This window comes from Leucopleurus acutus (assembly GCF_964270905.1).
Source record: "Leucopleurus acutus genome assembly, chromosome: 12".
Taxonomy (NCBI): Eukaryota; Metazoa; Chordata; class Mammalia; order Artiodactyla; family Delphinidae; genus Leucopleurus; species Leucopleurus acutus.
The window spans coordinates 35728901-35756728 of record NC_139154.1 but is presented as its reverse complement, the minus strand read 5'-3'; the positions used below and the strand labels follow the sequence as shown (position 1 = coordinate 35756728).

The 27828-nt window shown below is 50.6% G+C and overlaps 1 protein-coding gene across 5 annotated transcripts in view; it reads right to left on the bottom strand.

Moving 5' to 3' along the window:
• Window positions 1-79: 79 nt before the first annotated feature.
• LPIN1 (lipin 1) overlaps window positions 80-27828 on the bottom strand; it is a gene marked incomplete at both ends in the record, with an annotated part of 116223 nt that continues 88474 nt past the window's right edge. For all 5 annotated transcript variants that reach the window (XM_082851265.1, XM_082851266.1, XM_082851268.1 and 2 more), the window contains 8 exons: window positions 80-239; window positions 3332-3435; window positions 4893-5007; window positions 10081-10233; window positions 17560-17646; window positions 18004-18152; window positions 19407-19533; window positions 25182-25261. In XM_082851265.1, the coding sequence (XP_082707391.1) occupies window positions 80-239; window positions 3332-3435; window positions 4893-5007; window positions 10081-10233; window positions 17560-17646; window positions 18004-18152; window positions 19407-19533; window positions 25182-25261 (975 nt within the window). The remainder of the gene's footprint in view (window positions 240-3331; window positions 3436-4892; window positions 5008-10080; window positions 10234-17559; window positions 17647-18003; window positions 18153-19406; window positions 19534-25181; window positions 25262-27828) is intronic.

The window sequence follows — 27828 nt, the reverse complement described above, 5'->3', positions numbered from 1 at the left end:
ATGACTGCAGGTTCCCAAACCTATCCTTTAATGGGGGCGCCTGATCTCCACAGGATGCCAGGAAGTGGCCCGGAACGTACTATGCTGATGCAGAATGAACGTCCTGGTTTTCAAAGGGTGGCGGTGGTTCTCTCCAAAAGGTGAAGTTACTGAATGTATCTGAACAGGGAAAGTCTGAAGAATGGCTCCTTTTCAGCAAGGGGAAAACGTGGTCGACCACCTCGCAGAGTCTCACATACCTGGGAGGAAGATGGACAACGTCACCGCCTGGGAGGGACACTCGGCCACGCGGGACACCGGCACGTATCCCCCGAGCGGTGCCCGGGAGTCAGGAGGGATCCAGGACCCCCAAGAATGGACCATGTGCTTAACACGAGGGAGGCTGTTCTAGAATAATCCCTCACTAATTAACGGGAAATCAGAGAGTCTGCCAAGGAGGGGAGTCGGAGATGGCCTCATGGGCAAGGCGGGTGTGACCTGACTTCACTCAAAGGAGCAGAAGCAAGACAGCATGACAGACGTACAGCCGCCCGCCCTGGGGGCAGTGGAGACAAGAATCACAGAGAAGTCACATCTTCGGAGCGTCACCCAGAGGCTGCCTCACTGTGCAATGAAAGGGCACTGGGCCCCGGGGTTAGGAGACGCCAATCTGACCTTCAGCTCTGCCATTTATGGGCTGTGCCACCTCTGACAAGTGGCTTCATCCCTCTAAGCCACGATTCCCTCAGCCGTAAAGGGAGAAAATGAAAACTGTCCACAGTGCTCACGTGAGAATTAAACCAGATAACGTATGCCACGGGAAAATAATGTGAGCCGATGCCCCATAAATTTATTCAACAATAAACCATGAACACTACAAGATAATTCGCCCTGGCCAACTGTCAGCCTCAGGAAAAAAAGCCATAGTTGGCATGAGGGTCAAGAGACCTGGGTCAAGACGCCCGCCTTACTGCTGTGGAACCCTGGGCAGGTGGTCTTGCCCTCTCTGGGCCTCAGGTCCTTATGAATATGGACTTGGACTTGATCAGTGTTTCTCAACGCTCCCTGCAAGACTCTCTCACTCTGTTTTCTGTGTATTCCCAAGAAGATGTTGCGTATTAGTTTCTGTGGCCTAGAACTACCAAAAGAAAGTTGCTCTACTGAATATGCATTCTCAGACCTCCGGGCACCTCCAACCAGAAACTGTGACAAGCCCAGGCCTCCCTGCATATCCTCGGAGTCCTCCCTGACAGCCGCCGGTCCCTCTCCAGCTCTAATTTGCTAAGAACCAAAAAGGCTTTTGAAATCCAAACTCAAGGAGTTAGCATGTTCTGAGGCATAAAATAACTTTTTAATAAGGATGAGTGTGTGTGTGTATTTAATAAAGGACCCCCAAAGAACTTATGAGAAACATTGTGCTTGCACAAAATGGGGAAAATCTCTCTTAATAAGAATCGTCTTTCCTAGGGATTAAAACAAAATTTTAAAATACCCTCTGGCTTGGAGACCTGTCTGTTTGAGTTTTGTGGCTCTGGAAGGGGGCCCCTCCCTGCAGGGGGCAGTTCACGGCTCATCATCAGCTCCGTCTGTGCCTCTCGGACCAACCCTCCATGCACGGGGCTCCTTCAGAGCAGGCAGAGCTCACACACTGCTGGCCATCAATGCCAAGAAGGAAAGCACTGAAGCCCCCCATCGGCGTGGGCCCCTGACTTCTCCGAGACAATGTCCCAGCTTCCAACGGGCAAGCACCCACTTGGCTCTGAAATGGTGGTACCGAGTTTGGTACCACCAGAGAAAAGTGTGTGCTTAAACTGGGGAAGGAGAGTCTCTCTCCCACAGGGAGAATCACATCTCCCGGTCTAGGTGGAAGAAGACACCATTCCTTGGAGATAAATAAAGTTTCCTCCCCCAAGGCGTGGGCAAAGCGTGCATTTTTACCCCAGCGTCTCAGCGAACGGGATAACCTCAGAGGCCTCCTGGGCAGACCTTCGGAGATGCTGGCATCCCCCTTTCAACACCTCTTATGACAAGACATGCCACCGGGCTGCTGCCTGGGCAGAAACCTTTGCCACTTCAGGGCAGTGTGCCTTCAGCTCAGAGTTCTTTCGACCCTAAATGGAAATCCGCTCTCCCCTCGAGACCGAGGAGAGACTTTCACGTGGGGAACGACGGAGAAGAGGGAACTGAGACGTTATCAGGGCGGCCGCTCAGAACTCAGGAGAGGGAGAAACCGTAAGGAAAGGGGTGTGGAAGAAAGAGTCCCTGCTGTCGTTCTGCCCATCAGGCAGCACCTGCACGGCCTCCCCTTGTGAAGGATGGAGGCGGGTCCTGGCTCCCCCACTGCCCTCTCGCCCCACATACCCTGGGAACTGCTTACTCAGGTCCTGGCCTGGCTATGGGGGAGGGAGGCAGACCCCAGGGCGCCCTCTAGCATGGAACTATCCTCTTTAAGCTGGATTAGACTCCCAACGGGTAAAAGGATCATCTTGAAAGTGAAAATCTGCCCTAGGGGAACCTAGATCTCTATCAAACCAAAAAACCAATCCCTGGGAAGCCGCTAGACCCCAACTCCCCCAGTCCAACTCCTCCACATAAGGAGGGCCCCAGCAGGCCCCCTGGGGTCGCTCAGGCCAGAGGCCGTTTTCCAGGTCTGCAGGGATCAGACCAACAGGGGTACGGCCTCTGAAACGGACAAGGCAGGACGACACCTGTCTGCCCGACATCACCCAGTGGGCAAAGCTGAGGAAACGCTCTCCACTCTAAGAGGTCAGGAGCCCAAAGAGAGACATATCCAAGTGAAGGGAGATTCCCGGCCAGCCAGGAGGCCTCACTGCAAACAGTAACCCAGTTCAGCCCACGGCCTTGGGGAGAATGCGCTTCGGCCCAAAATACGAGAATTCTTACCGTCACATAGCCATGTTTCTGGTGAGAATGTTATTACAGGTCAGTAATGTGAAGGGCTACATAGGTTCTTCATCTGTAACTATATCTTCTCATGATATTTTAATCTGGCTATATTTCTAATTCGCATTCTAGGCTTTCAAAACGAATTCGGCAAATGTAAGCTGGTAGTTTTCAAATTCATGCCATTCCACTCTGCAGCAGCATCTAACCACTCGTTTAAACTTTCGACCCGGTGGGGATCTGATTTAATAATGCAGGCTGTCCAAAAGCTAGGTTCTGGACAAAATCCGAGACGTTAACATACGTTTCCCTTGTAGGAATTAAAGATTAAAATATAGGCACCGAAGGATTAAAAAGGTATACTGTTGACTGTGAAACACCACTCCAAGGTCAAGATGACGACAACAGGCAATGACACAGCGATGACGGCGAGGGGCACAATACTCACGAGGAGACGTTGGTCTTCGCGTGCTCCTGCACCAGCTCTCCTTTGGGATTGACGGTGAATATCCTGTTCAGAGACACGCCCACTTGCTTGTACGAGTACACATCCTATATTTGGTAAAGTGTTAATGAGAAGAGAAGAGTTCATCGTAAATACAAATATTTCAGATTTGATACAAACACAGGCAGACCGCAGAGTTACTGCGGGTTTGGTTCCAGACACCACGACAAAGCCAATCACACGAACGTTTTGGTGTGCTGGTGTATGTAAGAGTCATGTTTACACTACACTGCACTCTACTAAGCGTGCGACAGCTTTATGTCTAGAAAAAGTGCATACAAAAGACACTTCCGGGCTTCCCTGGTGGCGCAGTGGTTGAGAGTCCGCCTGTCGATGCAGGGGACGCGGGTTCGTGCCCCGGTCCGGGAAGATCCCACGTGCCGCAGAGCGGCTGGGCCCGTGAGCCATGGCCGCTGGGCCTGCGCGTCCGGAGCCTGTGCTCCGCAACGGGAGAGGCCACGACGGTGAGAGGCCCGTGTACCGCAAAAAAAAAAAAAAAAAAAAAAAAAAGTTTAAAGAAACACTTTATTGCTGAAAATGCTAACCCTTATCTGAGTCTTCAGCGAGTCCTAGCAGTCACATCAAAGATCACTGATCCCAGATCACCGTAATGTATGAAATCATGAAAAAGCTTGAAATATCGCAAGAATTACCAAAACGTGACACAGAGACAGGAAGTGAGCAAATGCTGTTGGAAGAATGGTGCTGACAGACTTGCTCGATGCCACAGACTTTCAATTTGTAAAAAAAAAAAAAATGCAATATTTGCAGAGTGTAACAAATCGAAGCGCAATAAAACGAGGTCTGCCTGTGTTATAAAACTTTCATTAAACTCGAATAATACCTCCAAGCAGTGTAGAGAAAGAATGTCTCTGGATGTGAAACTCGTAAGTAAGTTGTCCTCTCTGGGCCTCAGTTCACCCCTCTATTCAAGAACTGCGTTAAAAAGTAAACCACCTACGACATCCCCTGCAGTTCTAACATTCCTTAAGGTCACTCCCTGGCCCATTTTCTTGGGCATGAGTTTCAGAAGCAGGAGAATTTTCTGACTGGGAAGTAAGTTCCCAACTGCCTTCTCCAGGGTGCTGACCCTTCTAGCAAATTTGGGAAGGATGCACAAAATCTCAAAGTACTACTTTTACTATAGGAAATAACACTCTTAAAACTGGAGACACTGAATTCACCTTTGTGCTCTGTGGTCCCATTCCGGTAGAAAGGATCTAATCCTACTTAATGTTCTGGTTTTACTAATTGAGCAAGCAATTTGGAATTTAAAGTTTCTAGTTTCAAACTGAAACCCACAAGCCCACCTTCAAAGAAAACTAGAGGCCATGAAATAATGACGATCTCCTTGCCTTTAGATGTAGGCAAGCGGCTCCTTAGCAGTTATTTCTAGTAGTAGGAGAATCTGGCTTCACACGGGAGTCTAGGCCGGCCTTTCAGATGACGGCTCTCTGAACAGACAGTAATTTCAAGAACTCGTATATACCCGACTACTACTTACAGCTGGTCGGTTTCCAAAAGCAGCATAAAAGGGTTCTGTATTTGGAGAAAACAAGTTTTTGATGTCTGTCAAACACTGGACTTTAAACTTCTCTGGCTTCTTTTCGATCACTTCTCTGTTAAAACAAATAAATAACGGGTCAGCACGAGACATTAGCATCAAACTACTTTTAACCATCAAAGGTGCTGGGATACTAAGAGCGCTTTCTTTTGTATCTTCAGAAGTTAAATATGCGCAAGTCGGTTAAGCCATCCCAGAGAAACGCTGGACAGAAAGTGAATCCGTACTTTCAAGTCTTCCCACAAGGAAAACACCCCAGACAAGTGATTTCGACAGAGACTTCCACCAGCCATCCAAGCAACAAAGAATTCCAGGGCACAGAGGAAGAGAAAACCTCTCCTGACTCACTTCACGAGGCCAGCATGACCTCAAAAACTAAACTGAAAGAGGTAGTAAAGTATGGGGAAAGTGTGGGCCAATCTCACTCGGGAACGCCAGCGCAAAAATTCTAAATGAGTTAAAAACTTTATTGCAATATATTAGCGAAGACCTAAATAAATGAAGAAATATACCATACGATTGAATTGGAATATGCAATATTATAATGAGATATTAATTCTCCATTGTTCTACAGATTCACTGTCATTTCAATTAAACTCTCAGCAGGTTGTTGTCTGCATGTTTTTATGGAATATGACTCAAATCGCTATAGAGACGAACGAAGGCCAGAAGCGGAGGCACACATTTCCGGGCCTTCAATTTATGACCACGACAACAAGTCAAAGCAGAGGAGAAGGGCACTCTTCTCAGCAAATGGTGCTGAGACAACTGAATATCCATACAGGTATAAAGAAAAAGAAAATGGACCCCTAGTGCACTCGATATACAAAAATCAATTCCTGGTGAATTACAGACCTCAATGTGAAAGGCGACACCTTTAGGTAAAATACAGGAGACTTTCCTCAGGCCCACAGTCAGGGAAGGCTTCGTCAACACACAGAAAGAACAAAACTACAGGGGAAATGATCTGTTCAACTAAAGGCAACTCAGATTTATGTCCATCAAAAGCCATAAACTGGAGAAAGATATTTGTAGCGCTCGTAACAAAGGCTACGTGTGCACAATCTCTAACACTGTTACAAATCAAAAGGAAAATAAGGGACAGACGTGAACAGGTACTTCACAGAAGATGAAGCCCACATGGCCAATAAACGCATGGAAAGAGACATTTCGTACCCACCAGAGTAGCAAAAATGTAAACGGCTGACAACATGTAGGTAAGAAAGTAAAGCCGATGGAAGGAACACTTCGCACTGTTTGCTTCTGGTGTACGAACTGGTTCAACTACTTTGGACAACAGTTTGCAATGGCCAGAGAAGACCACACATGTGCATGCTCTGTGGCCCAGCAATCCTGCTCCCGGGGGTGTACCCTGGAGCACACTGCACAGGTGCCCCCAGAGGACACACACAGGCAGCACTGCGCCCGAGAGCAGAAAACCACAAGTGGCTCAAGCACCCACCAACAGCAGAAAAGATAAGCGGGCTGTGGTGGAGTCTAACAACGGGACCCACACAGAAGCAAAGACGAGCCAGTTACAGCGACTCAACAATCCTGGGAACGTCACGTTGAGCAGTAGAAGTGAGCTCCGGAAGAACATATGACTCATTTACATAAAGTTCACAAATGTGCACAATTCAGCATACTGGTTAGGAGCACACATACACGTGCTAACTATTTAGAGGAGCAGGGAATGACTAACGCACAATCCAGGGATAGCAGCCACTATTACGGCTCAGAGGGTGGAGTGAGAGCACATCCTCTCGCTTTATCTCGGTCATGGGCAGGCTGGTGTTCACTGTCTGATTATTGGATGATCTCAAGGGTCCCTTTCAGCTTGCGTATATTACAGAGATACTGCATAGCTATCTATCTATCTATCTATCGACAGAGGCCGTGCATGTATTTTTTGAACTATTCTTTGGCGCCTCAACAAAACGTAATTTAGATGACGCTGATGAGCCCCAAACTGAGTGTCAGAGGCCCAGGGGCTGGTCCTGGCTCTGCATGGACTTCTATGGACTCCAGAACCCTCCTTAGCACTAAAAGGGCCTTACAGTCTACATCTCAGGACTCTTAGACAGAGACACATGAGTGAATGTATGATTATAAGTCTCAAACTTCAATCCACTGCTTTGAGAGCAGCTCAGCACACTGCCCTGGGCCCCGAGCTGCAGGGAGGCCGCTGCTTTCCTGCCCCCCACTAGGAGGCCAGACTTAGTTTGGCTGGGCTGTCCTGAATGTGGGCATGAAGGGAAGGGGAGAGGGAGGGTCATCAGAAATGGGCTGGTGTTCAACACCCATTTATGATAAAAACTCTCCAGAAAGTAGGCATAGAGGGAGCTTACCTCAACATAATAAAGGCCATATAGGACAAACCCATAGCCAACAGCGTTCTCAATGGTGAAAAACTGAAACCATTTCCTCTAAAATCAGGAACAAGACAAGGATGCCCACTCTCACCATGGTTATTCAACAAAGTTTTGAAAGTTTTAGCTACAGCAATCAGAGAATAAAAAGAAATAAAAGGAATTCAAATCGGAAAAGAAGAAGTAAAGCTGTCACTGTTTGCAGATGACATGATACTATACATAGAGAATTCTAAAGATGCTACCAGGAAACTACGAGAGCTAATCAATGAATTTGGTAAAGTATCAGGATACAAAATTAACGCACAGAAATCTCTTGCATTCCTAGACACTAATGATGAAAAATCTGAAAGGGAAATTAAGGAAACACTCCCATTTACCACTGAAACAAAAAGAATAAAATACCTAGGAATAAACCTACCCAAGGAGACAGAAGACCTGTATGCAGGAAACTAGAAGACAGTGATGAAAGAAATTAAAGATGAGACAAACAGATGGAGAGATAAACCATGTTCTTGGATTGGAAGAATCAACCTTGACAAAATGACTATACTACCCAAAGCAATCTACAGATGCAATGCAATCCCTATCAAACCACCAATGGCATTTTTACAGAACTGGAACAAAAAATTTCACAATGTGTATGGAAACACAAAAGACCCCAAAGAGCCAAAGCAATCTTGAGAAAGAAAAACGGAGCTGGAGGAATTAGGCTCCTGGAATTCAGACTATACTACAAAGCTACAGTAATCAAGACAGTATGGTACTGGCACAAAAAACAGAAATATAGATCAATGGAACAGGATGGAAAGCCCAGAGCTAGACCCACACACATACGGTCACCTTATCTTTGATAAAGGAGGCAAGAATATACAATGGAGAAAAGACAGCCTCTTCAATAAGTGGTTCTGGGAAAACTGGACAGCCACATGTAAAAGAATGAAATGAGAACACTCCCTAACACCATACACAAAAATAAGCTCAAAATGGATTAAAGACCTAAATGTAAGGCCAGACACTATCAAACTTTTAGAGGAAAACATAGGCAGAAAGAACACTCTATGACATAAATCACAGCAAGATCCTTTTTGACCCACCTCCTAGAGGAGAAATGGAAATAAAAACAAAAACAAACAAATGGGACCTAATGAAATTTAAAAGCTTTTGCACAGCAAAGGAAACCATAAACAAGACAAAAAGACAACCCTCAGAATGGGAGAATATATTTGCAAACAAAGCAACTGACAAAGGACTAATCTCCAAAATATACAAGCGGCTCATGCAGCTCAATATCATAAAAACAAACAACCAGAAGACCTAAACAAACATTTCTCCAAAGAAGATATACAGACTGCCAACAAGCACATGAAAGGATGCTCAACATCACTAATCATTAGAGAAATGCAAATCCAAACTACAATGAGGTATTACCTCACACTGGTCAGGATGGTCATCATCAAAAAATCTACAAACAATAAATGCTGGAGAGGGTGTGGAGAAAAGGGAACCCTCCTGCACTGTTGGTGGGAATGCAAATTGATACAGTCACTGTGGAGAACAGTATGGAGGTTCCTTAAAGAACTAAAAATAGAACTACCATACGACCCAGCAATCCTACTACTGGGCGTATACCCTGAGAAAACCATAATTCAAGAAGAGTCATGTATCACAATGTTCACTGCAGCTCTATTTACAATAGCCAGGACATGGAAGCAACCTAAGTGCCCATCGACAGATGATGTGTGCTAACACATATGTATGGAATAAAAAAAAAAAAAAAAGCTTCTGATGAACCTAAGGTCAGGACAGGAATAAAGACGCAAACGTAGAGAATGGACTCAAGGACACGGGGACGGGGAAGGGTAAGCTGCGACTAAGTAAGAGCGTAGCACGGACATATGTACACTACCAAATGTAAAATAGACAGCTAGTGGGAAGCAGCTGCATCACAAGGGGAGATAAGCTCAGTGCTCTGTGACCACCTAGAGGGGTGGGATAGGGAGGGTGGGAGGGAGGGAGACGCAAGAAGGAGGGGATATGGGGATGTATGTATACGTATAGCTGATTCACTTTGTTATACAGCAGAAACTAACACACCATTGTAAAGCAATTATACTCCCATAAAGATGTTAAAAATAAATAAATATTTTTTAAAGTAACCAATGAAAGAAAAGAACTGGGCTGGTGGTCTATAAAAATAAATGGTGTGACCAGGACTCCTCATTACGGGAGGTCTCAGGCCAGGCAGGTGGTGATGGTGGCTGGTAGGGGGGCCACTGGACCCAGCCGAGGTCCCTGATTCGACGGAAAGCACATAGATAGATTCTCAGAGTCACTAAGACTCAGGCCAGCGATGCAGGGAGAGGGGCAGCTGCCCACGAAGGAGGGCAGCACGTGCTAAGGCTCAGAGCAGAGACCGTCTCTCTGGACAACGGAGACAGCTCAGCACGACTGCATCCCAGAACCCGGAGAGAATGAGATGGGCGAGAAGGACAAGGCGGCTGGTGAAGAGCCTGTGATGCCGAGCTCGTGGCCTCAGGCTTTCTCCCGAGGGCCGTGCCGAGCCAGCGAAGGATGCTGATGGGCGACGAGGCCAGACCCGCACTTGAGGCTGAATCTCCGGGGCCCAGCATGGAGCGGGGGTGTCGGCTGGGAGGACGAGTAAAGCAGCTCTTCTGGCAAAACCTCCGGTGAGCAGGAGAGGGGTCCCGAGCCGGCCCAGCGGGGCGGGGCGGGGGGCGGGCAGGCTGAGCCCTCACCTGTGCAAGGCGGAGAAGAGGCTACTGGGGCTGAGGAGCAGCGGCCCCTGGGGCAGCACCGTGCCCCGCTCGTTGACCCAGTGCAGGTAGCCCCGCGTCATGTCCGCCATCCCGATGGCCCGTGCGGAGCAGTAGAGGAACTTGTACCCGTTTCTGAAAAAGAGATGAAACGTTCCTGCTTAACAGCATCACACGATGGAGCCTCTCGCGCACAAACCCTGATCTGTACCTGTTTCCGGAGGACGGGCGCGGCTCTAGTTCCCAAGCAAAAGGCCGCATTCTATAAAATCTTAATGGCGAAAGAAGCCTGAACACCTTTCCCTGCCGTTTGCTAAAGGACCCTCACGGCCTCACTCGGTTTAATCCTCAAGGGAACCTTGTTCAGTAGGTGTCTTCCTCTCGCTTTACAGTTAGGGAAACTGAGGCCGGAGGCATCAAACTGTCCAACTTAGCTGCACCCGGACCATTCATACATCTCCATCTGGCTGCTCAGCTGTATCCTTTATAATACCCTGATAACACAGACCGGTGAATGCGTTTCCCCAAGTCCTATGAGCCGTCATCAAACCTGGGGAGGGCATGTGGGAACCCTCACTTTGTAGTCAAGTCAGGCAGAAGTGTGGGTAAGCTGAGGACCTACCACTCACGACTGGTGTCTGAATTTGGGGCGGCTTTGCGGGAATGAGCCCTTAACCCGTGGGGTCTGCACTAACTAGGTACTTAGTGTCAGAATTAAACTAATGGACACCCAGTTGGTGTCTGAAGAGAACTTGGGAATTGTGAAACGTGTGAAACCCCCACACATCTGGTGTCGGAAGTGTCGCGAGTGAAGAAACAGATCACAGGAGGGTTCTTCTGTTAAACACAACTTTATTACTTTAGGAGAGCTACATGTCCCTGTTTTGGAACCGCTGAAAACTTAGGAGTCCGAAATGAGATGTTGTGCTACAAATATAAAATATAGGCCAGATTTCAAGGCCTTACTATGAAGACAGAATATGAGATACCACCCATTCAGTTTTGATATCGAGTACATGATTAAATGGTAGTATTTTAATATACTGGATTAAATACATGAAAAAGAATGTTTAACCCCCATCTGTACGCAGATATCTCTCAACTTTACATTCGTAGCCCAGACCCCTCTCTTCAGCTCCAGAGCAATAGACTCAGCGGCACACCCCACATTACCCATCAGACACCCACGAGTAGTACCTCAAACACTTCCAGGCACCCCTGGAAGCCCAGGGGTGGGGCCCACATCTACCCCCACTGCAACCCATCGGCAAGCCCGCTCAGTCCCACCCGTAACACCATGAACCCCGTGCCGCACCTCAGTCCCCCGCCCCCGCCAGCGGGACCTCTGACCTCTATTCCTGCAACAGCATCAATCATCTCCCTGCCCCCAGCCGAGCCTCCACAGAGAAAGAAAACTTAATACTCAGCTCTCCAAAGCCTTGCCAGTTCTCTCAGATATAATCCAAATTCCTCGCCGGGACCCGCAAGGCCGCCGAGACCTGGTCCCTGCCTTTCTCTCCAGCCCCATCTGCTCCCTGGCACCAGGCTGGACACTAGGTGTCCTCACCGATCCTCGCACTCACCACACCCCTTCCTGCACCTGCCGTTCCTGCTGCCTGCACACTGTTCCCCTAGACCTCCGGGCTTGCCTGCCCCCTCACCTCGTCGAGACCTGCTCAGACAGTACCTCCTCGGCGGGCCCTCCCTCGTCCGCCTAGCTAATAAAACACACCTTCCCTCACCCTCACCCCAGGCACTAAGCCCTCGCTCCGCTTTTTTCCTCATGTACCACCGGTCACTAATATTACACGACAGCCCCTTGTTTGACTGTGTCTCATTAATTCATGAGCTCCCTGAGGGTGGGACCTTGTCTCATTCCTTGCTGTTAACTCCAGCGCCAAAAACCGTGCTTGGCAAGTAGCAGACACTCTGTACATCTTTGCCGATGGGTAAATACAAACTACCCGCTTCCTATCCGACTTACTGCTCCACCGTGAACTTAGTGCTGGCCAAAGGACTTGTCTTGAGATTTGCCTAATAATATGTTCTTTAAAACCAAGAAACAGGAACGTGCTGGGACGAAGAGAATCTAGAAATATCAGGTTGTTTGGAATACAGGGATGTATCTGAAAATCAAGCAAGCACTTTAATGAAACATCTTTGTATCTGAGCTGTCTAATTAATGCAATCTTTTTTTAAAAAAATCACTATTTCTGTATATAGCTCTTCACATCAAAGTCCTAAAAGCTGCCACCTGCAGGGGTCTGAGACGCTAATTTTATTTAAGGCTTGGTTTGCAAATATGCTTCCCGGCTTGACCCTGCCACTGGCTGTCCTCGCCACACAAGTGTTCTGCTTCAAAGGCCGTTACTAAACGTAGCTGGAAAAGCAGCTCGAGGACGTCCTAACGGCAGAAATGCCTGCTGGTGGCAGCAGGGATCACCTCTCCAGAGCCTTCATCCCGGTGAAAGCTGTGTGAAACGCCAGGTGTTCCCATCAGTCACTCAGGTGGCAGAGAGTCACCAGAAAGATTACTCTCAACGGTACCCCTCGTGGATAAGACCCTCGCTCAGAAGGGCAGCCAGTAGCAGGATACAGCAGGCATACCCACCGGACACTCCCGAGCCAGGCTGGGCTGGGCGTGCTCAGGGCCCAGCACAGCCCTTCCCTGCAGGAGTAGAGTGTACTGCGGGACCAACTATAACGGAAACAGATGGAGCAAGGTGGCCACGAGGGACCAGGGCAGGAAGGGCAGCCCTGCCTGAAGAGGTACCAGTGAACAGAGGTGCAACACACACACGTGGGTCACACTCATCCCTCCGACATCTCAGCAACTAGAACGGGGCTCTGGGGAAACGCCAGAGACAAAAAGAAGGCATCATTCCACGGCCAGGTTTGGTACAAATGATTTTCTCCTTTTGTCCCAATCTCTACATCCCTCTTAGAGGCCTGGAGAGATACTGAAATAGACTGGAAAGATTCCCTTTGGGTAACCTTCTACCTCTTCTACTTAATTTTCCAAGATAAGCTTCTATATTGGAGTTTCTCGATTACTAGTTGCCAATGACACGCCCCAGTCATGACAATCAAAGATGTCTCCAGACATTGCCACACACCACGGGGGGCAAAATCCCCACTGAACGACAGTGATGTAGAGGAAAGGGAACTCGGTAGCCCTGTCTGCAGCCCTAGAGGAAGGGGACTCCCCTGCCACCTTAAGAAAGGAGAGCTCAGGGCCAAACTCAGGCTCGTTCTCAGCCCCGCCTCCACAGGCCCTGCTGTCTGGTGCCAGCCAACTTCCAAGTCACATAGGCCGCCGACCCCCTGCACCGCGGGCCCCCTGCACCGCAGGCCCCCTGCACCGCCGGCCCCCTGCACCGGGACCTCCTTTCTGTGAGCGCTCCTCACCCCCACGAACCTGCCCATCTCTCAGCTCCTCTTCCCACTGCTACCTCCACCTGTGATGAGCCTTCCTCTCTTTCAAAACTCTGCTCACCCAGTAAGGCTCAGCTCAGGTGCCACCTTCTCGCTGAAGCCTTCTTTGATTCCTCGCCCTTCCAATCAGAATTCATTTCTCCTTCACTGACGTCTGTAAAATCTGCCTCTCTCACTACACCCCGCCCCAGTGCCTCGTTACGGGGCGTGCTGTAGGGGTCCTTCTGGGGGGGTCACAGGGTGCCCGACGGGAGGGGCTGGCAGCACCCCCTAGCGCACCCAGAACAGCGCCCGGTGCACAGCGGGTTTGGGGTCGGGCTCCGCACATCCTCAGGGCTCTCAGGGAGCCTTAGCTTGGAACAGCGCACGCGGGCTCGGGACTGACTTGAACCACCCGACCTAGCGGCGCAGTGCTGCCAGCCTAGCAGGGACCGACCGAAGGGATGGTGGGATCCAACTCCGCCCTTCGGGGATGAGGAAGCCAAAGCCGCGAGCAGGGGACGGGTCGGAAGGTCTGTGGTGGGCCGACGGCTACGGCCCCTAGAGCCCAGGTCCCCGACTCCCTCCCATTCGCCACACCACACTCTCCCTTCCTGGCAGACAGCGATGACGCGATAACTTAGGAAGACCTGAGGTGAGGGGAAGAAAGAACCGCTGTGGGCAGGAGAAGAAGAAAGATGCTAATGAGTCTGCTAACGACCGGTCCCCGTCTTCAGCATCTCGGCTTCAGACGCTACGTTCCGCAGATGAACTAACTTATCCATGGAAACCCAGGAAGCGTTCCTCTCACTAAGTCACGGAGCCACTGATTTCCGGTTACGTGAATATAAAAATATTTATCCAGGAAGGTAGGAAATTAGAGCAGTTTTTATCCATACTTAGCCCCCCGCAAGTCCCCACTGGCTCAACGATCTACATATTTTAGGAAACGGTCCTGCTTTATTTTCCTTCTACTTATTGGACACGTATATTTGAATACGCAGGAGTTTCACATCTCTTTATTTGTATCTGCTATAGCTCCTTTTAATCAATGACCAAGTCTGCTTTTTAAAATCAATAACCAAGCGAACTTTATATCCTCCCTACAAACAAGGTGATAATCAACGTGGCAGGTAATCTCTCACGGGCTGACTTATTCAAACAAGTAATTACATTTGGCGAAAAATAAATACAATGGTCCTCATTTTCTGTTGTTTCCAGGCAAGTGGTCATCTGCAAGACTGGTTTCTCCGTTAGAAAAATACTGCAGGGCATAAAATTTGAGGGGTACCCAAATGCAAGGAAAGAAGCAGCAGGGAAGAGCGATCAGTCCAAAACTCAATTAAACGGCCCCTTCCTCCTGGTGCTCTTTCATGCGAAACATTTCTCTAAATATGTCTCTGGGTGATCACAAACATGACACCCGCAGAAACGGCCACCCAGCCTTTGCCAGTTCTCAGTCCGTCCCTGCCCTTCTCCCAGCTGGGGCTGCCGAAGACTTGGAGGAGGTAGCACGTGAGACGCTGGCTGGACGGGCATTCGCTCTAACCAGCTACGAAAGCCGACACCACGTCCAGCCTGGGCTGGAACTCTGGGATGGTACCAAGGCCACCAAGCCAGGCCGAGCCCTTGGGTATCAGGAAGCCTAGAGGAGGAGGACGTAGGGCTGCCCGGGGCACCGATTCTGGCCTGGAGGGGCTTGGTGGGGACCACGGGGTCTGAGCCGGGCATTACAGGCTGAAAAACTGGGGAAGGCAAAAATCAGAGGTAAAGGCAGCCCAAGCAGAAGCCACCGTGTGAGCAAAGGTGGGAAGATGGGAAAACGACGGATACGGGGTGGGGAACAGTCAGACTGGATTCGAGCAGGAAGGTCTGCGGAGAAGCAGCAGCAGATCAGGAACTAGCGGAAGCTGACCCGAAACCGCAGGGTTTGAGAGCCACGCTAAGGAGGCTGCCCTTGCTCCTGTACAGAGCCCCTGAAGGCGACGGCCAAGCTGGGGGACGGCCAGGACATCACTGGGCTAACCGTCCGGGTGCCACTGAGGACACACGTCAAACTCAGTGAACAAGTTAATTGTCAAGCTGCTTCCTCTCGACCAAAATGAAAACACAACAAGCGCTCTGTGATTCTCAGGTCCTCACCCACAGCCCGGACTCATTCTAAATCAATCAATCGAACCAGAACAACGACCAGGCATTCTTTGGTAAGCTACGCAACTTTAGTTTTCAAGAAGATACCTTTTCTAGGAAAACCCAAGAGAGACACAAATAAAAACCAAAAAAAAAAAAAAAAAAAACCGCCAGAACACAGTGCCTTTTTTTTTTTAACCTTACAGTAAGAACAGGAATAGCTTTATGTTCCCAAACCCACAATGAATGAGGCTGTGAACTACTCTGTATCCTGACCCACAGGGGTTTCTTTCGACTAAAAATAGAGACAGTTTTCAGTGTGAGGCCAGTCAAGGCATTTCATCAGTGGATTAATCCTTCGAGGCAAAGAGTCGGACGTGCGGAGGTGGCGGGAAGGCCCTGAACACACCGCCTACAGGAGGGAGGCCGGGAGAACCTCTCGGGGGGCAGCTCGGGAATATCGACCAAACCTTTCCCTGTGCTCAGCCTTCCACTGGCAATTCTGCTTCTGAGAATCCACCTTACGGCGGCCCTCGTGTAAGCGTCGTACCTTCTCTACTTATCTGTACGCTCGTTGTACGTAATAAGCACTTTCTGTAAATGCTTACTGCATCACTATTGGAAAGAGTGAAAAACTGGAAACGCCCTATCGTGTTCACCCACAGGACTAGTTAAATGCAGGATGGTTTATCCACAGCATGGACTTTTGTACTGCAGTTAAGAAGAACGAGGTAAACCTCACACATAATGAAACAGAAGGATCTTTCATTAAATAATGTGCACGTGGGGCGGGGGAGCATGTAAATGAATTTTCAGTATACACGGAACCAAACCGGTCACGGTGGTTCCGCTGGTAGCGAACGTATAATACTCGTAGCCGATAACTTACAGCTTATCGGTAAGGCGGGAGAAAGATGTGACCTTTGTACTTTTATATTTCTCTCGTTTTTCTTATTTATTTTTTTCGAAGAAGCATGTATTACTTTTAACATTTCTTAAGGAAGACATCCAGAAAAGGAAAGTCAAATCAATGAGCTGGGCATCTAAGAAGTGAGAAGCTTTGCATCCACCAGGAGGAAAGTTCCTCCCAGGCACCTCGTGCCCCACCAACCCGAAGCGTGAAGTCCAGCAGGCCAGAGACCATGTCTGCACCTCCCGGCTGTAACTAACTGGAGGACAGAGAGGTTTCACTTACGTGGGAGACCCTAGTCCACAGAGAGATGGAGACAGTGGGACCAAGCACCTGCTGGTGGTGGTGCAGGGATGGGGACCCCAAGGGCTCTGAGCCCTGGAGATGAACCAGAGCAGAAGTACTGGACTTGGAGCTATAGGCCGACCAGGGTTTCAGTGAGTTCTGCCTCTTAGCAGCTACGGGAATTTGGACAAATTGTTTTAACCCTCTAAACCTAGAAATGGTATTACTTGCTTCTCGGAACTACTGTAAGAGTTAAGTGAAGTGACAGATGTACCCGACACACGAGAGCGACTCAAATCTTCCCTCGCACACTGACGTCCCAGGTACGGCCCCTCAGCAGAGCGCTCCCCGGACCAGGTGGGCAAGGTGTGCACTGCTGGCTGGCCCACAAAACCTGCTTGGAATCTGGACCTTTTCAGCCTAAAATAACTCCCTTGGTCTACATCAGAGACTACCGTGTCCTCACCCGACTATCTGTGCCATTCCTCAGTATGAACTGAACCTCAAGCCCTCCCCTAACGCTGCCACAGCCTTCCTCCTCTGTCAGTTTGCAATTCCCCGGCCACTTCCTCTCTTGCCTTTTGGTACTGAATTCAGATCTGAAGTTGGCGGGAGTCACCACGCGCTCACCCTCCCTGGCCAAGGGGCACCCGTCTGTAAGTCAGCCCGTCGAAAAAGGTTCCGTGTGCGGATTTGCCGCAAGCACTTCGCTGGGTACTTACTGGCTCACTTTATGGTACAACTTGGCGATGCCCTGGTGGGTCCAATCCTTCCCAAGGGTGGGCAAAATGTGGCCAAGAGTATCTGATCTAAATAAAAACAGAGACAGGAAAAATAAAGTTAAAAGGGCATCGCAAAAGGGGGGAAAAAAAGTCATTCTGACTCATCGCACCAAATGCCTCATTAAAAAATGCAAGTGGGATGCACGACTTGCTCTCTGGACGGAAACCCCGAAACTGAGCAACAAAGCCAGGGAGCCACCGCCCCAGAGGGAAGCGACCCCCAATCCCCCACTGCAGCTGTTTAAATCAAGGAGCTATGGCTCCGCGGGCGGCACCGACCGCCCCAGAAACTGAGCCGCATGAGCTGCACGACGCCCGGAAAGAGGAACTGACACGCTGGCTCCAGGCCCCGGGGTCCCACGGCCCCGAGTCGGCGGGACCCACCTAGTGATGGTTCCATCGATGTCAGAGATGATAACCTTATCGTCCCAGTTCCACAAGTAGATGGTGCCTTCGCAGCGGCACGTGCCCTGGTACTGCGTGGTGACGCTGAAGACCACGTCGTTGGGTCCGTTCTTCAACTTCAGGCTTTTCTGAAAGATATGCACTCTGTGTCTGCTGGAGGACGAGGCTCAGAGAGAGGGATATTCGGTTTCTGTTCCACGAGAAATGGATCCGGATTTTATTTTTTTCAAAGCACCACCCTAGGCCACCGTACAGTTCTTTTCCTGTCTTGCTCTCGAGGAGGACTGGTCTTTCCAGGACTTGGGCAACCTGAACCCCAGGCCCCCTCGCAGGCCCCAGCATAGTGCAGCTCACCCTCACCCATGCCCCCTGGGGTTTGTAAGTGACGGGCTCTGAGGGTCGCCGCAGGAAATCACAACTTCAGACTGGGATGCGTTTACTAGGTCACGGCTGAGTACGAAGGGCCATGGCCGGGGAGACAAATCTAAGTCAAGGGTGAAAATACGTTCCCCGAACCAGCCACGAGTACTAGTTAATACACAGACACAAACTGGAAGAAAGCAGTCGTCTCAGTTATCAGGTACATCTCATATCCAGAAGCCCAGAAGCTAGACCCCAGGAAATCACGCCGGATTCCGAAGGCAGAATCCCCTCTCAGCGGTTCTGAATCTCGGCACCGGGGCCCTCGAGTGCAAGCCAGCTGGGGGCAGGAGTCCAGGTCACCCCCAGCGGCGCAGGGTGTCAGGCCTGACCGTTCTCTTTTCCCATCAGACACCATCACAACTAAGCCTGGCCCCCACGAACTCCTAGGAGAGCAGCAGAGCGCAGATACCTGCTCGCTGTCTGCTCCTGGGAAACAGGGTCCAGGGATTAAAACTGGTGGCACGGCCACAGAGCAGAGGACGCTGTGACCAGGATGGCCACCTGCTACCGGAAGCTCTCTGAATCCCATCACAAGTCCTCCTTTTCCCCCAATTCAGGAGATGCGGTTGACTTAACAAACATCTCTGGAAAAGTGGAAACAGCCCTGCGAGATCTGGGCTCTCAGGCATTCACAGCTCAGGATAAATTCACGCCTTCAGGCCGCCCTCCGCCAACACTTGCGGACAGGAGCCTCCCGGACAGCGGCAGGGCCGGCACAGGGGAAGTGATGCTTTGGAGCCAGCCTGGACAGGAGCTGACGTGGGGCGCGAACCGGAGGCACCAAAAGGGGGATGTGAGGTCGCGGGGGGGCAGCAGGCAGTTGGATAGAGAAGGTGCCAGAGCTGAAGCCGGAGCCAGAGCACGGGAGGGACGCCCGGATCATTGAACCCACCGAGTCCAGGTGGCCGTGGCTGGGCCAGTGCCCGCAGCGTGGTGGAGGGGGAGGACAGGACACTCACCAGCTGCTCTGACGTGAGGCGCAGGGTCTTCTTGTAGCCAACGCTGGACAGCAGGGGGGGGCGGCTCGTGCTGGGCAGCCTGGCGGACGCGTGCTCCTCCTCACTGGAGGATGACTCATGCTTTATTCTGGAACACACAGTGATGTAACTGCCAATTAGGAAGTACATCTGGGTAGCCATTAAAAATGCATCAGGCCAGGCTTCCCTGGTGGCGCAGTGGTTGAGAGTCCGCCTGCCGTTGCAGGGGACACGGGTTCGTGTCCCGGTCCGGGAAGATCCCACATGCCGCGGAGCGGCTGGGCCCGTGAGCCATGGCCGCTGAGCCTGCGCGTCCGGAGCCTGTGCTCCGCAACGGGAGAGGCCACAACAGTGAGAGGCCCGCGTACCGCAAAAAAAAAAAAAAAAAAAAGCATCAGGCCAGACTCGATGACAGAGCCCATCGGGTGTCTCCCGGTGCTGTCTCTGGGTGGTCACTGACCAGATGCCATCACTAACGCCATCCATGCGGCTCCTGCATTATTCATCCGGGACTGCCTCTCCTCATTCACCCTGTCATCATCATTCTGCTTTAAACCAGGAGGCTCCCGTCCTGATCAGCGGGCTCAAGCTCCCTCCTGGCCTTGGAGGATGCGCACACTCCCTCTCTTGCCGTGTCCCAGGCTGCTGGCCGAGCACAGGAGCCCAAATTTCCTGCACGTCCAAGCTGACCAGTTCCCGGTACACACCGCTCCAAACGCGCAATCCCAGGTAACGAGGACACTCTAGCCCTCACGAACAGGTGCCGGGGGAGCCAAGAAAGGCCGCCCGATGCTCCCCTGGACTCCTAAGCAGGCCGTCCCAGGAGCCAGAGCCGTACCTTATTCACCTGCACAGGATCCAGCGCTCCGAGCGCTTCTGGACTTCTCCACGTGGTCGGGGCTGGGAGGTGTGGATGGGAAGCAGGCTCATTTTCTTTAAATAGCTCAGATAAGGCATGTCAGCAATTAGCTGTCCCCTGGATTCAAATCCTGCTATGGCAGAGTCCCCAACCCAGCAGTACCAGACCTGCTTCCCGGGACCATTTTCTTTGAAAATGCCATTAACGCCCTACAAAGTGCTTCGTAGACGTTTGTTAGGCTAAATGGAGAAAGCTAGGCAGCCCCAGAGCAGGCCCCGCCCGACTCCCGGGATGCGCGCTTCCCCCCCCCCCGCGCCCCCCCGCCCCGCCGCAAAGCTTCTGGCTCAGCGCATCCCCTTATGCAAGACAGGCACACGGGGCTCCATCTTAGCTTTGCATCTCAGTGAACTCCTGCCCCCTCGCCCTCCCTTCCCTTCTACCAGGAAATGATTGGGTATTTCCTCTGCAGCCTGTTGCTTTCTTGCCCCATGTGCTCGTTCCAGAAGCAGCTCCTACAATCCGATACTGCCCCGCACTAGGGCAGACAAGAGGGAAGACCCCATTACACGGCACCCCGCTTCTGCGTTCTTGCTACTGGCTCCTTCCATGTCCAGAATGAGACGCCCCTCCCCAGGCCCCTGCTCCCGGGGCCCTACGAGGGGCGGCCTGTGGGCTGCGGGCTGGTGGACTGGAGCTCATGCCACCGATGCCTCTAGGCACCATGCCAGGCGTGGAGGATACAGCAAGCAGCCTGGCCCCTGCGCTCCCCGGGGCTTTCTGTCTGAACAACCACAACAGAGCTGGCCAAGTGCTTACTAAGAAGGCAGAGGACATCTGAGAGCAGCCGGACGAGGGGTCCAGGAGCTACACAGAACAATCTGGGCTGGAGTCACAGACTTGCCCATCAGGGGGACACAGCCCTGGTGAACGAGCCGTGGGGACAGGTGACTACGTCCACGGAGAAAGAGCCCGTAGCCTAGAATCCCGGCTGGTCCCTGGCGGGGTTAAGCTACAACTGGATGAATGAATCTACACCTGTGACGCTGGGGGCCAGTTCTAGGTAGAGTGGAGACCTGAGAAGCCCGGGTTTGAACCCCAGGAACTTCAGGCTGTGTTATCCTGCTCAGACTATTTTCTTTCAGACTAGATCTCCTCATCTTAAAGTGCAGGGGAGCAAACGGCATCCCACCGACCGAGAGATCCCGGAGGCCGGCAGGTACGAGACAGAAGGAAGTGGACCGGGAAACAGGCGTCCCAGGAAAGGCCTCATAACCACAGGACTCCTCTCTGGGCCTAGGTGGCTCATCTGTAAAATGACACAGAAGTCCCTTCCCCTTCCGACCTCTGCCGATCCTACAAACAACGCTGATCCTTTTCAACCAACGACCTAGAGGTTGGATTTCAGACAGACGGGTACACGTGGTCCTGGCGCCAAGCGGCCTGACCAGTGCCTGGGTGGGAACCCAGGAGATGAAGCTACAGGCCCCTCATTGAATTGGAAAATGTTTACATTCCACGCAAACAGTTTGGTGGGAAATGAGATCCAAATGTGAACTGAAGCTCTCAGTGGCAACAGATTGATGTGAGCCTCTGCTGGTGGGATGCGGAAGCAAGGCAGAAGAGCTCTTATCTCCATCTGCTGCTTTAAAACAAAACCCAAAACGCCTAGATCGGTGCGGCATGCCACGTTTGAGGGAGCGCGGGAAGGAAAACACAGATACAGAAACTGCCATGGGAGCTGTACACCTCAGCTGGCGGTGCCGGCTTAGGGCGAGGGCACGGTCATCTGTGGACCTGGCCACCCCCTTCCCCACTCCTGCAACAGTCCTTAACGTCACTGGCTTCGCGGCGTCTGCAAGGAGCGACAGAAAGAAACAAAAGGGCTCATCTCACTCGAGTGTCTGTGTTCCGCCAAGGAGCTGTGAACAACACTGAAGTTCGCACTTGTCAGCGTGCAGTTTTTGATGGTATTTTAATGACTTGCACGGTGACAAGCTGTTTGCTCAATTATGAGACTTCAGGGACTGTTCTGTCAATCACAAGTCTGTCAATTAGGAAAGCACTCCGACACTTTTTTTCAGTCAACTGCATGAATCTAATTAGGGGACTAGGATGCCAGTAAAAAGGAAAAGATGTACACTGCTCAGGAGACTTTACACGAAGACTTTTCAGAGCCTCAAATCCTTTTCGCAAGAGTCAATTCTCCGTGTTTCAGGTTTCGTAAAAAAAATGTAGCCTGACTAACTAACTCAGAGTGGCCAACAGTCAAACTCTTTCTATCTAAGAGGGCAGAGCGTTTCTGTCAACATCTGAATAGGATCATATCAGATACTAAGAAAATCCGAAGCGCTTCAGATGGACTGTGTCAGCCGATGTTCCAGCTCAGGAAGAGCTGCAGGAGCGCCCTGCTGCCTCCTCCACCCTCGGCCCACCGGGCGGCCTCCGGGAGCGGTCACGCGGCTGGAAAGGAGAAGAACACACAGCCCGTACCAGCCACCGTCGTGTTCTGTCCCTTTTAAACCTCTCTGAGCCCCTGGCCAGCCTTCCCCAGGTCTCAGACTGGCATAGCACAGGCCGGATTTGGCGGACATCCTGCGTTTGGCCCATATTGTGGAGTATAATTTTAAACACTTGCAACTGCATGGTTAAGATGAGCCTGTGTCTTCCAGGCCACCACAGAGCCACCCACCCTCCTGACCACAGGCACAGCCCATGTGGCCTTGTTGGGTTTCACGTTCTGCACCTCCTTTCTCATGAGGCTGCCGTGAGGATTAGATGAGCCAACACCTGCGGTGTGGGTGTCAGTCTTGTGCCCATTTCACAGATAAAGGAGGAAACACCGAGGGGCTGATGAATTCGCCAAAGATTATAGAGAAGAGTGACAAAGTCCCAGCTCATGCTGCCTCTTCTGCTTGGAAATTACTGCAGGACACAGAGGGTCTCAAAAAGAGCCCCAGGAGAGCAGGGTATTTCCAGTGCAGCCAAACTGCTGGTTTAAACTGCTCAGGACAGAAGGGTGGCATCTTTGCTTGTGTCTCCCTCCCTGGTTGCTCTGGGAACGGACAGCACACTAGTTCCTTCCCTCAGATACGGAAAGGAGTTTACCCAAAGCCAGGACTCCAAGCCGGATCTGCCTGGCTCCAAAGTCTGCCGTGTACATCCTGCTGCTTCAAACACCTACTTACCGAAAACCCCCTGCCTTCTATCCTAGCGGCCTCCTACACCCCCTCAGGACCGCACATTTTTAGCCCGAGCTCCACCCGCCTTCTCCCCTCCAAGCTCACTCAAGGTACACTCAAAATTCCAGGTCGGGAAGGTATCCAGAAAACCGTGCCGGAAAGAAAGCCCCTCCCCAGAGAATGAGCCAGAGATGGAGGGTGAAGATTGGAATAGAAACACACAAGCTCTTCAACCCTGCTCCCTTGTCCAGGGCAGACCGGCAGGGGGTCAGGTGGGAAGGAACAGCGCCAGGGCACCAGCAGAGGGAACAGAAAGGGTGTCCTGTGATAGCATCCCAGCCGAGAGCCGGTCCTGCCATGCAGTTTTATCAGGTCCTGCACACTCTTCTCCACAGAGGACAAGAAAGAAATCAGACTGTTTCCTACGTGACACCTACATGAGTTTCTATTTCCAACAATGAGTTCTAGAAATAAAATAGTTTAAGATACAGAGCTCTGGCCAGGAATCCAAGGACTTGAAATCTAAGCCCGCCTCCCCTAGGAAACAACAATATACTGGAAAAATCTCATCAGTTCAGTAATAGCACATTGAAGACATGCCTGCTCTGGGTCAGCCACTGGCTTGGCCTCTAAGCTATAAAGAGGATAGAGGGCTTCCCTGGTGGCGCAGTGGTTGAGAATCTGCCTGCCAGTGCAGGGGACACGGGTTCGAGCCCCGGTCTGGGAGGAACCCACATGCTGCGGAACAACTAGGCCCATGAGCCACAACTGCTGAGCCTGCACGTCTGGAGCCTGTGCTCCGCAACAAGAGAGGCCGCGATAGTGAGAGGCCCGCGCACCGCCATGAAGAGTGGGCCCCGCTCGCTGCAACTAGAGAAAGCCCTCGCACAGAAACGAAGACCCAACACAGCCATAAGTAAATAAATAAATAAAATTAAAAAAAAAAAAAAAACGGATAGAGATATGCATCTTGCCCTCAATGAACATGTTAGCATTTTCTGCCTGCTAAATAAGAAACGCAACCCTGGGTTTCTCAAGCACAGGATTACCAGAAGGGTGAGGTCATATGTAAAAGGTGTTATACAAGCTCGGATCACTCAGCGTCAATATGCAGTAACACCGTCGAATTAGAGGGCGACGGCATGGCCCTCACAGTCGTTACCCTCAAATCCCGTACACGTAGGTTACCCTGAAGACACAACACGACTCATACGGTCCGTATTATCAAAAGCTAAGGGCTCCTGTACAAGTTAACACGAATCCCTATCAATACTTAGGAGAGTATCAATGTAGGTCCTGGTAAGTGTTTCAACTCTAGAGAAAGGCAAGTTCCTTCAGAAGGGCAACTTGTTTTCATGCCCCTGTTAACGCCGCTGTTCAACCTCATCATCATTATTTACCACCACTGCTCCCACCTTCTGTAAACGGAGGGCTAGCACATGCCAAGAGCACGGGGGGTGCTCGTTACGTCGTCTCACGCACGCCTCACGTTTACTTTGGAAATTCGGTATCTGAGGAGCAAGCGCTTCCATCTGATTCTTGGGAAGAACCATTTGAGTAAATTGCTCCAGGTCATTGAGTAAAGGACAGAGCCAGGTCTGCAACCCGGGTCCGTCCGGGTCCAAGGCCCGGGCTATTCGGTGAACGCTATCAGCATCTGTGCCTTGACCGTAGACACGGAAAGGAGCCACAACGCCCCAAGGTGACGTGGCACTGTACCTGGTGGCCATGCCCAGCTGTGACGGCTGCTCCCCAGTGCTGTGGCTCTTTCCTGCTAGGCACTGCTCTGGCTTACTTTCCTGGAGAAGAAGAAGACAAAGAATCATGAACACACCAAAGGGAAACCACCTACACAACCGCTGGCGCTCTGTGACGGGCTCCTCAAAGTCCAGAGCAGGGCCCCAGTGCCCTCCCCAACGGCAACGCCCCCACAGGGATGGTGGGTCCTAGTTACTCCTTTGCTTAGCCGTCTACAATTAAGCTGAGAAGTATTTTTGACAAAAATAAGTCTGTTTTCCATAAGTATTCTTGGCACCAAACCAAACTTCATAATCACTGTAGCTTATGCAAATGCTCTATCAAGGGCTGCTTGGATACGCGAGGGCTTTCAAAATATTTTCTTATAATTGCTGATAGAAATGCCTGAAAATATTTTCACACCATATTTTGCCTGAGAAAAACATGGGCGCATTCTCTTTCTCAATACCGCATGCTCTTAATAGAAGATGCTCCTTTGATGTACTGGAAAGAGCTTTGGAATTCTAAGAGCTCTGGGCTCAGTCCTGCTTCCCTGGCTTAGGAACCTCGGGCAAGTCATGCAACCTTCTGGAGCCTCGTTTCCTCACCAGCAACACAGGGATGATGACATGCCTCTCCTAGTGCTGCCATGGGGACCACAGAGATGCTGCAAATAAACACAGAGCCTGGCCCACAGCAGGCAAGGGAGGAGGAGAACATCCACGAGCCCCACAGACATCACAGGAAGTCATCACAGGCCAGACACGTGTGTCAAAGGACACAGAATTTACAATCAAGTTTCACGATCTGTGGTCATTTGGTCACGGGGTAGAGATTGATGTTTTCAATATGAATAAAGAAAATGAGTGATAGAAACTGTGTAACAGGGTGATGAGCTTAACATTTGATGGGGACAAGCTATTTTCAAATATTCTTTAGCTTTTTATAAGCACGCAAATAACTGATGTGAGAACAGGCCCAGTAATGTTTAATTTATCTGTTGAGGCAGGTAACTTAGCCGCCACTATTAACAATTCTTTATTAGACCAGCACAAAAATGTGTATCTATCTGAAATATATTTCAGGTTTTTAAGAGATTTCATAACTCTTCCTTATTGCATGCCGTATTCTCCTCAGTTCCAACTAATGAAACTCTGGACACTCGGCAAAAATAGGTCTCTGAAGTAGCCTTCTTCTTAAATTCTCGAACATTCTGCTCTCCAGTAAGAGAATCAGAAAGGCCCCTTACACCTTAAGTCTCCTAAAGTAAAGCGCCTGCTTGCTCTACCGTGTCTATACCCCTTGGAGATAATGGGACAGTCAGTAAAGCTCAGGTATGCCAACAGAAAATGCCCAAGAACACTTTTATCTTGATGAAACCCTCCCAACAGACTCTTGCCCTCTGAACTAATGAAATAAACAAACTGAGCTCCTGGGATTTCTTTTACTCTTATAATAACCAACTTGACCGCTGCCCTTGGGGTTTCTTCACACTAGATTCCAAAAGTACAATCAGCACTCCCTCAAATATCTGCCGAACCCCTGCTCTGGGTCCCAAAACGGGTGCTCGGGAGACCCCAGGGATCCAAGCCACGAGCACGTGTGGTCTCTGCCTTCATGGAGTTTGGGGTCTGGAGGGGACATAGGGATGTTAATCAAATAGTCGTACTAATCGGGGTATAATTATAAACGATGAGAAAACCTGTGAAGGAAAAGTTCACAGGCAGGGTTAGAAGAGCAGAGAACAGCAGACTAGACTAACCTGTCCAGAAAGGGCCATTTGAGATGCTAGTTAATTAAGTGAAGAAGAGTGACAGGGGTCCTAAGAACACTAGGCAGAGAAATAACACATGCAAGAGTCCTGGGGTAGAAGGTACTTTCAGCCAGGGACACCAAAGCACAGAGGCCAGGGGGAGAATGGCAAAAGGTGGGGCTCTACAGAGGCAGGGGCCAGGATACACAAGCCCTGCAGACCATGCTAGGGATACTGGTCTTAATTACAAGAGCGCTGGGAAACCACGGAAAGCTTTTAAGCAGGGAGAAATATAAATGGGGCCATTATACTACATAGACCAATGCCAACTGCAGAGAATGAGGAAGAAAGGGCAAGAATGGATACAGAAAGACCATTTGGAAGCAATCCTCGGAGGGAAGGTGGCAGCCTTGAGTTGTGGGGTGTGGAGCTAGAGAGAAATGGAAAGCCTGAGCGATATTTAGGATGGTAAACTGACAGGAGGGGTGAGGGAAGAAGGAAGTGCTAGCCTGTGGGTGGACAGTGTGCCATTTGCTGACGGTGGTCCAACAAAGGAAGAACTCTAGAGAAAACCATCAGATCGATTTCAGAAATGACAAGTTTGAAGTACCTGAAGCGTCCACATGGAGGTATCTGCCTAGCTGGCTATCTGATAAACGGACATGGAGTACAAAACGCCCTCCTTGTTAATAAAAATGGAGTCATCGCATGGGCGTAAATGAGGTTGCCTAGGGAAAAACAGGCAGTCGAAGCAGGAGAGAAGGCTCTAAGACAACCCTTGAGGACCCACTTACAAAGGGGCTGAGCCAGGGGAGGAACAGCCCCCGAGGCGGGGGGGAAGACCAGGCAGACACACTGGCACAGAAGCCAAGCAAA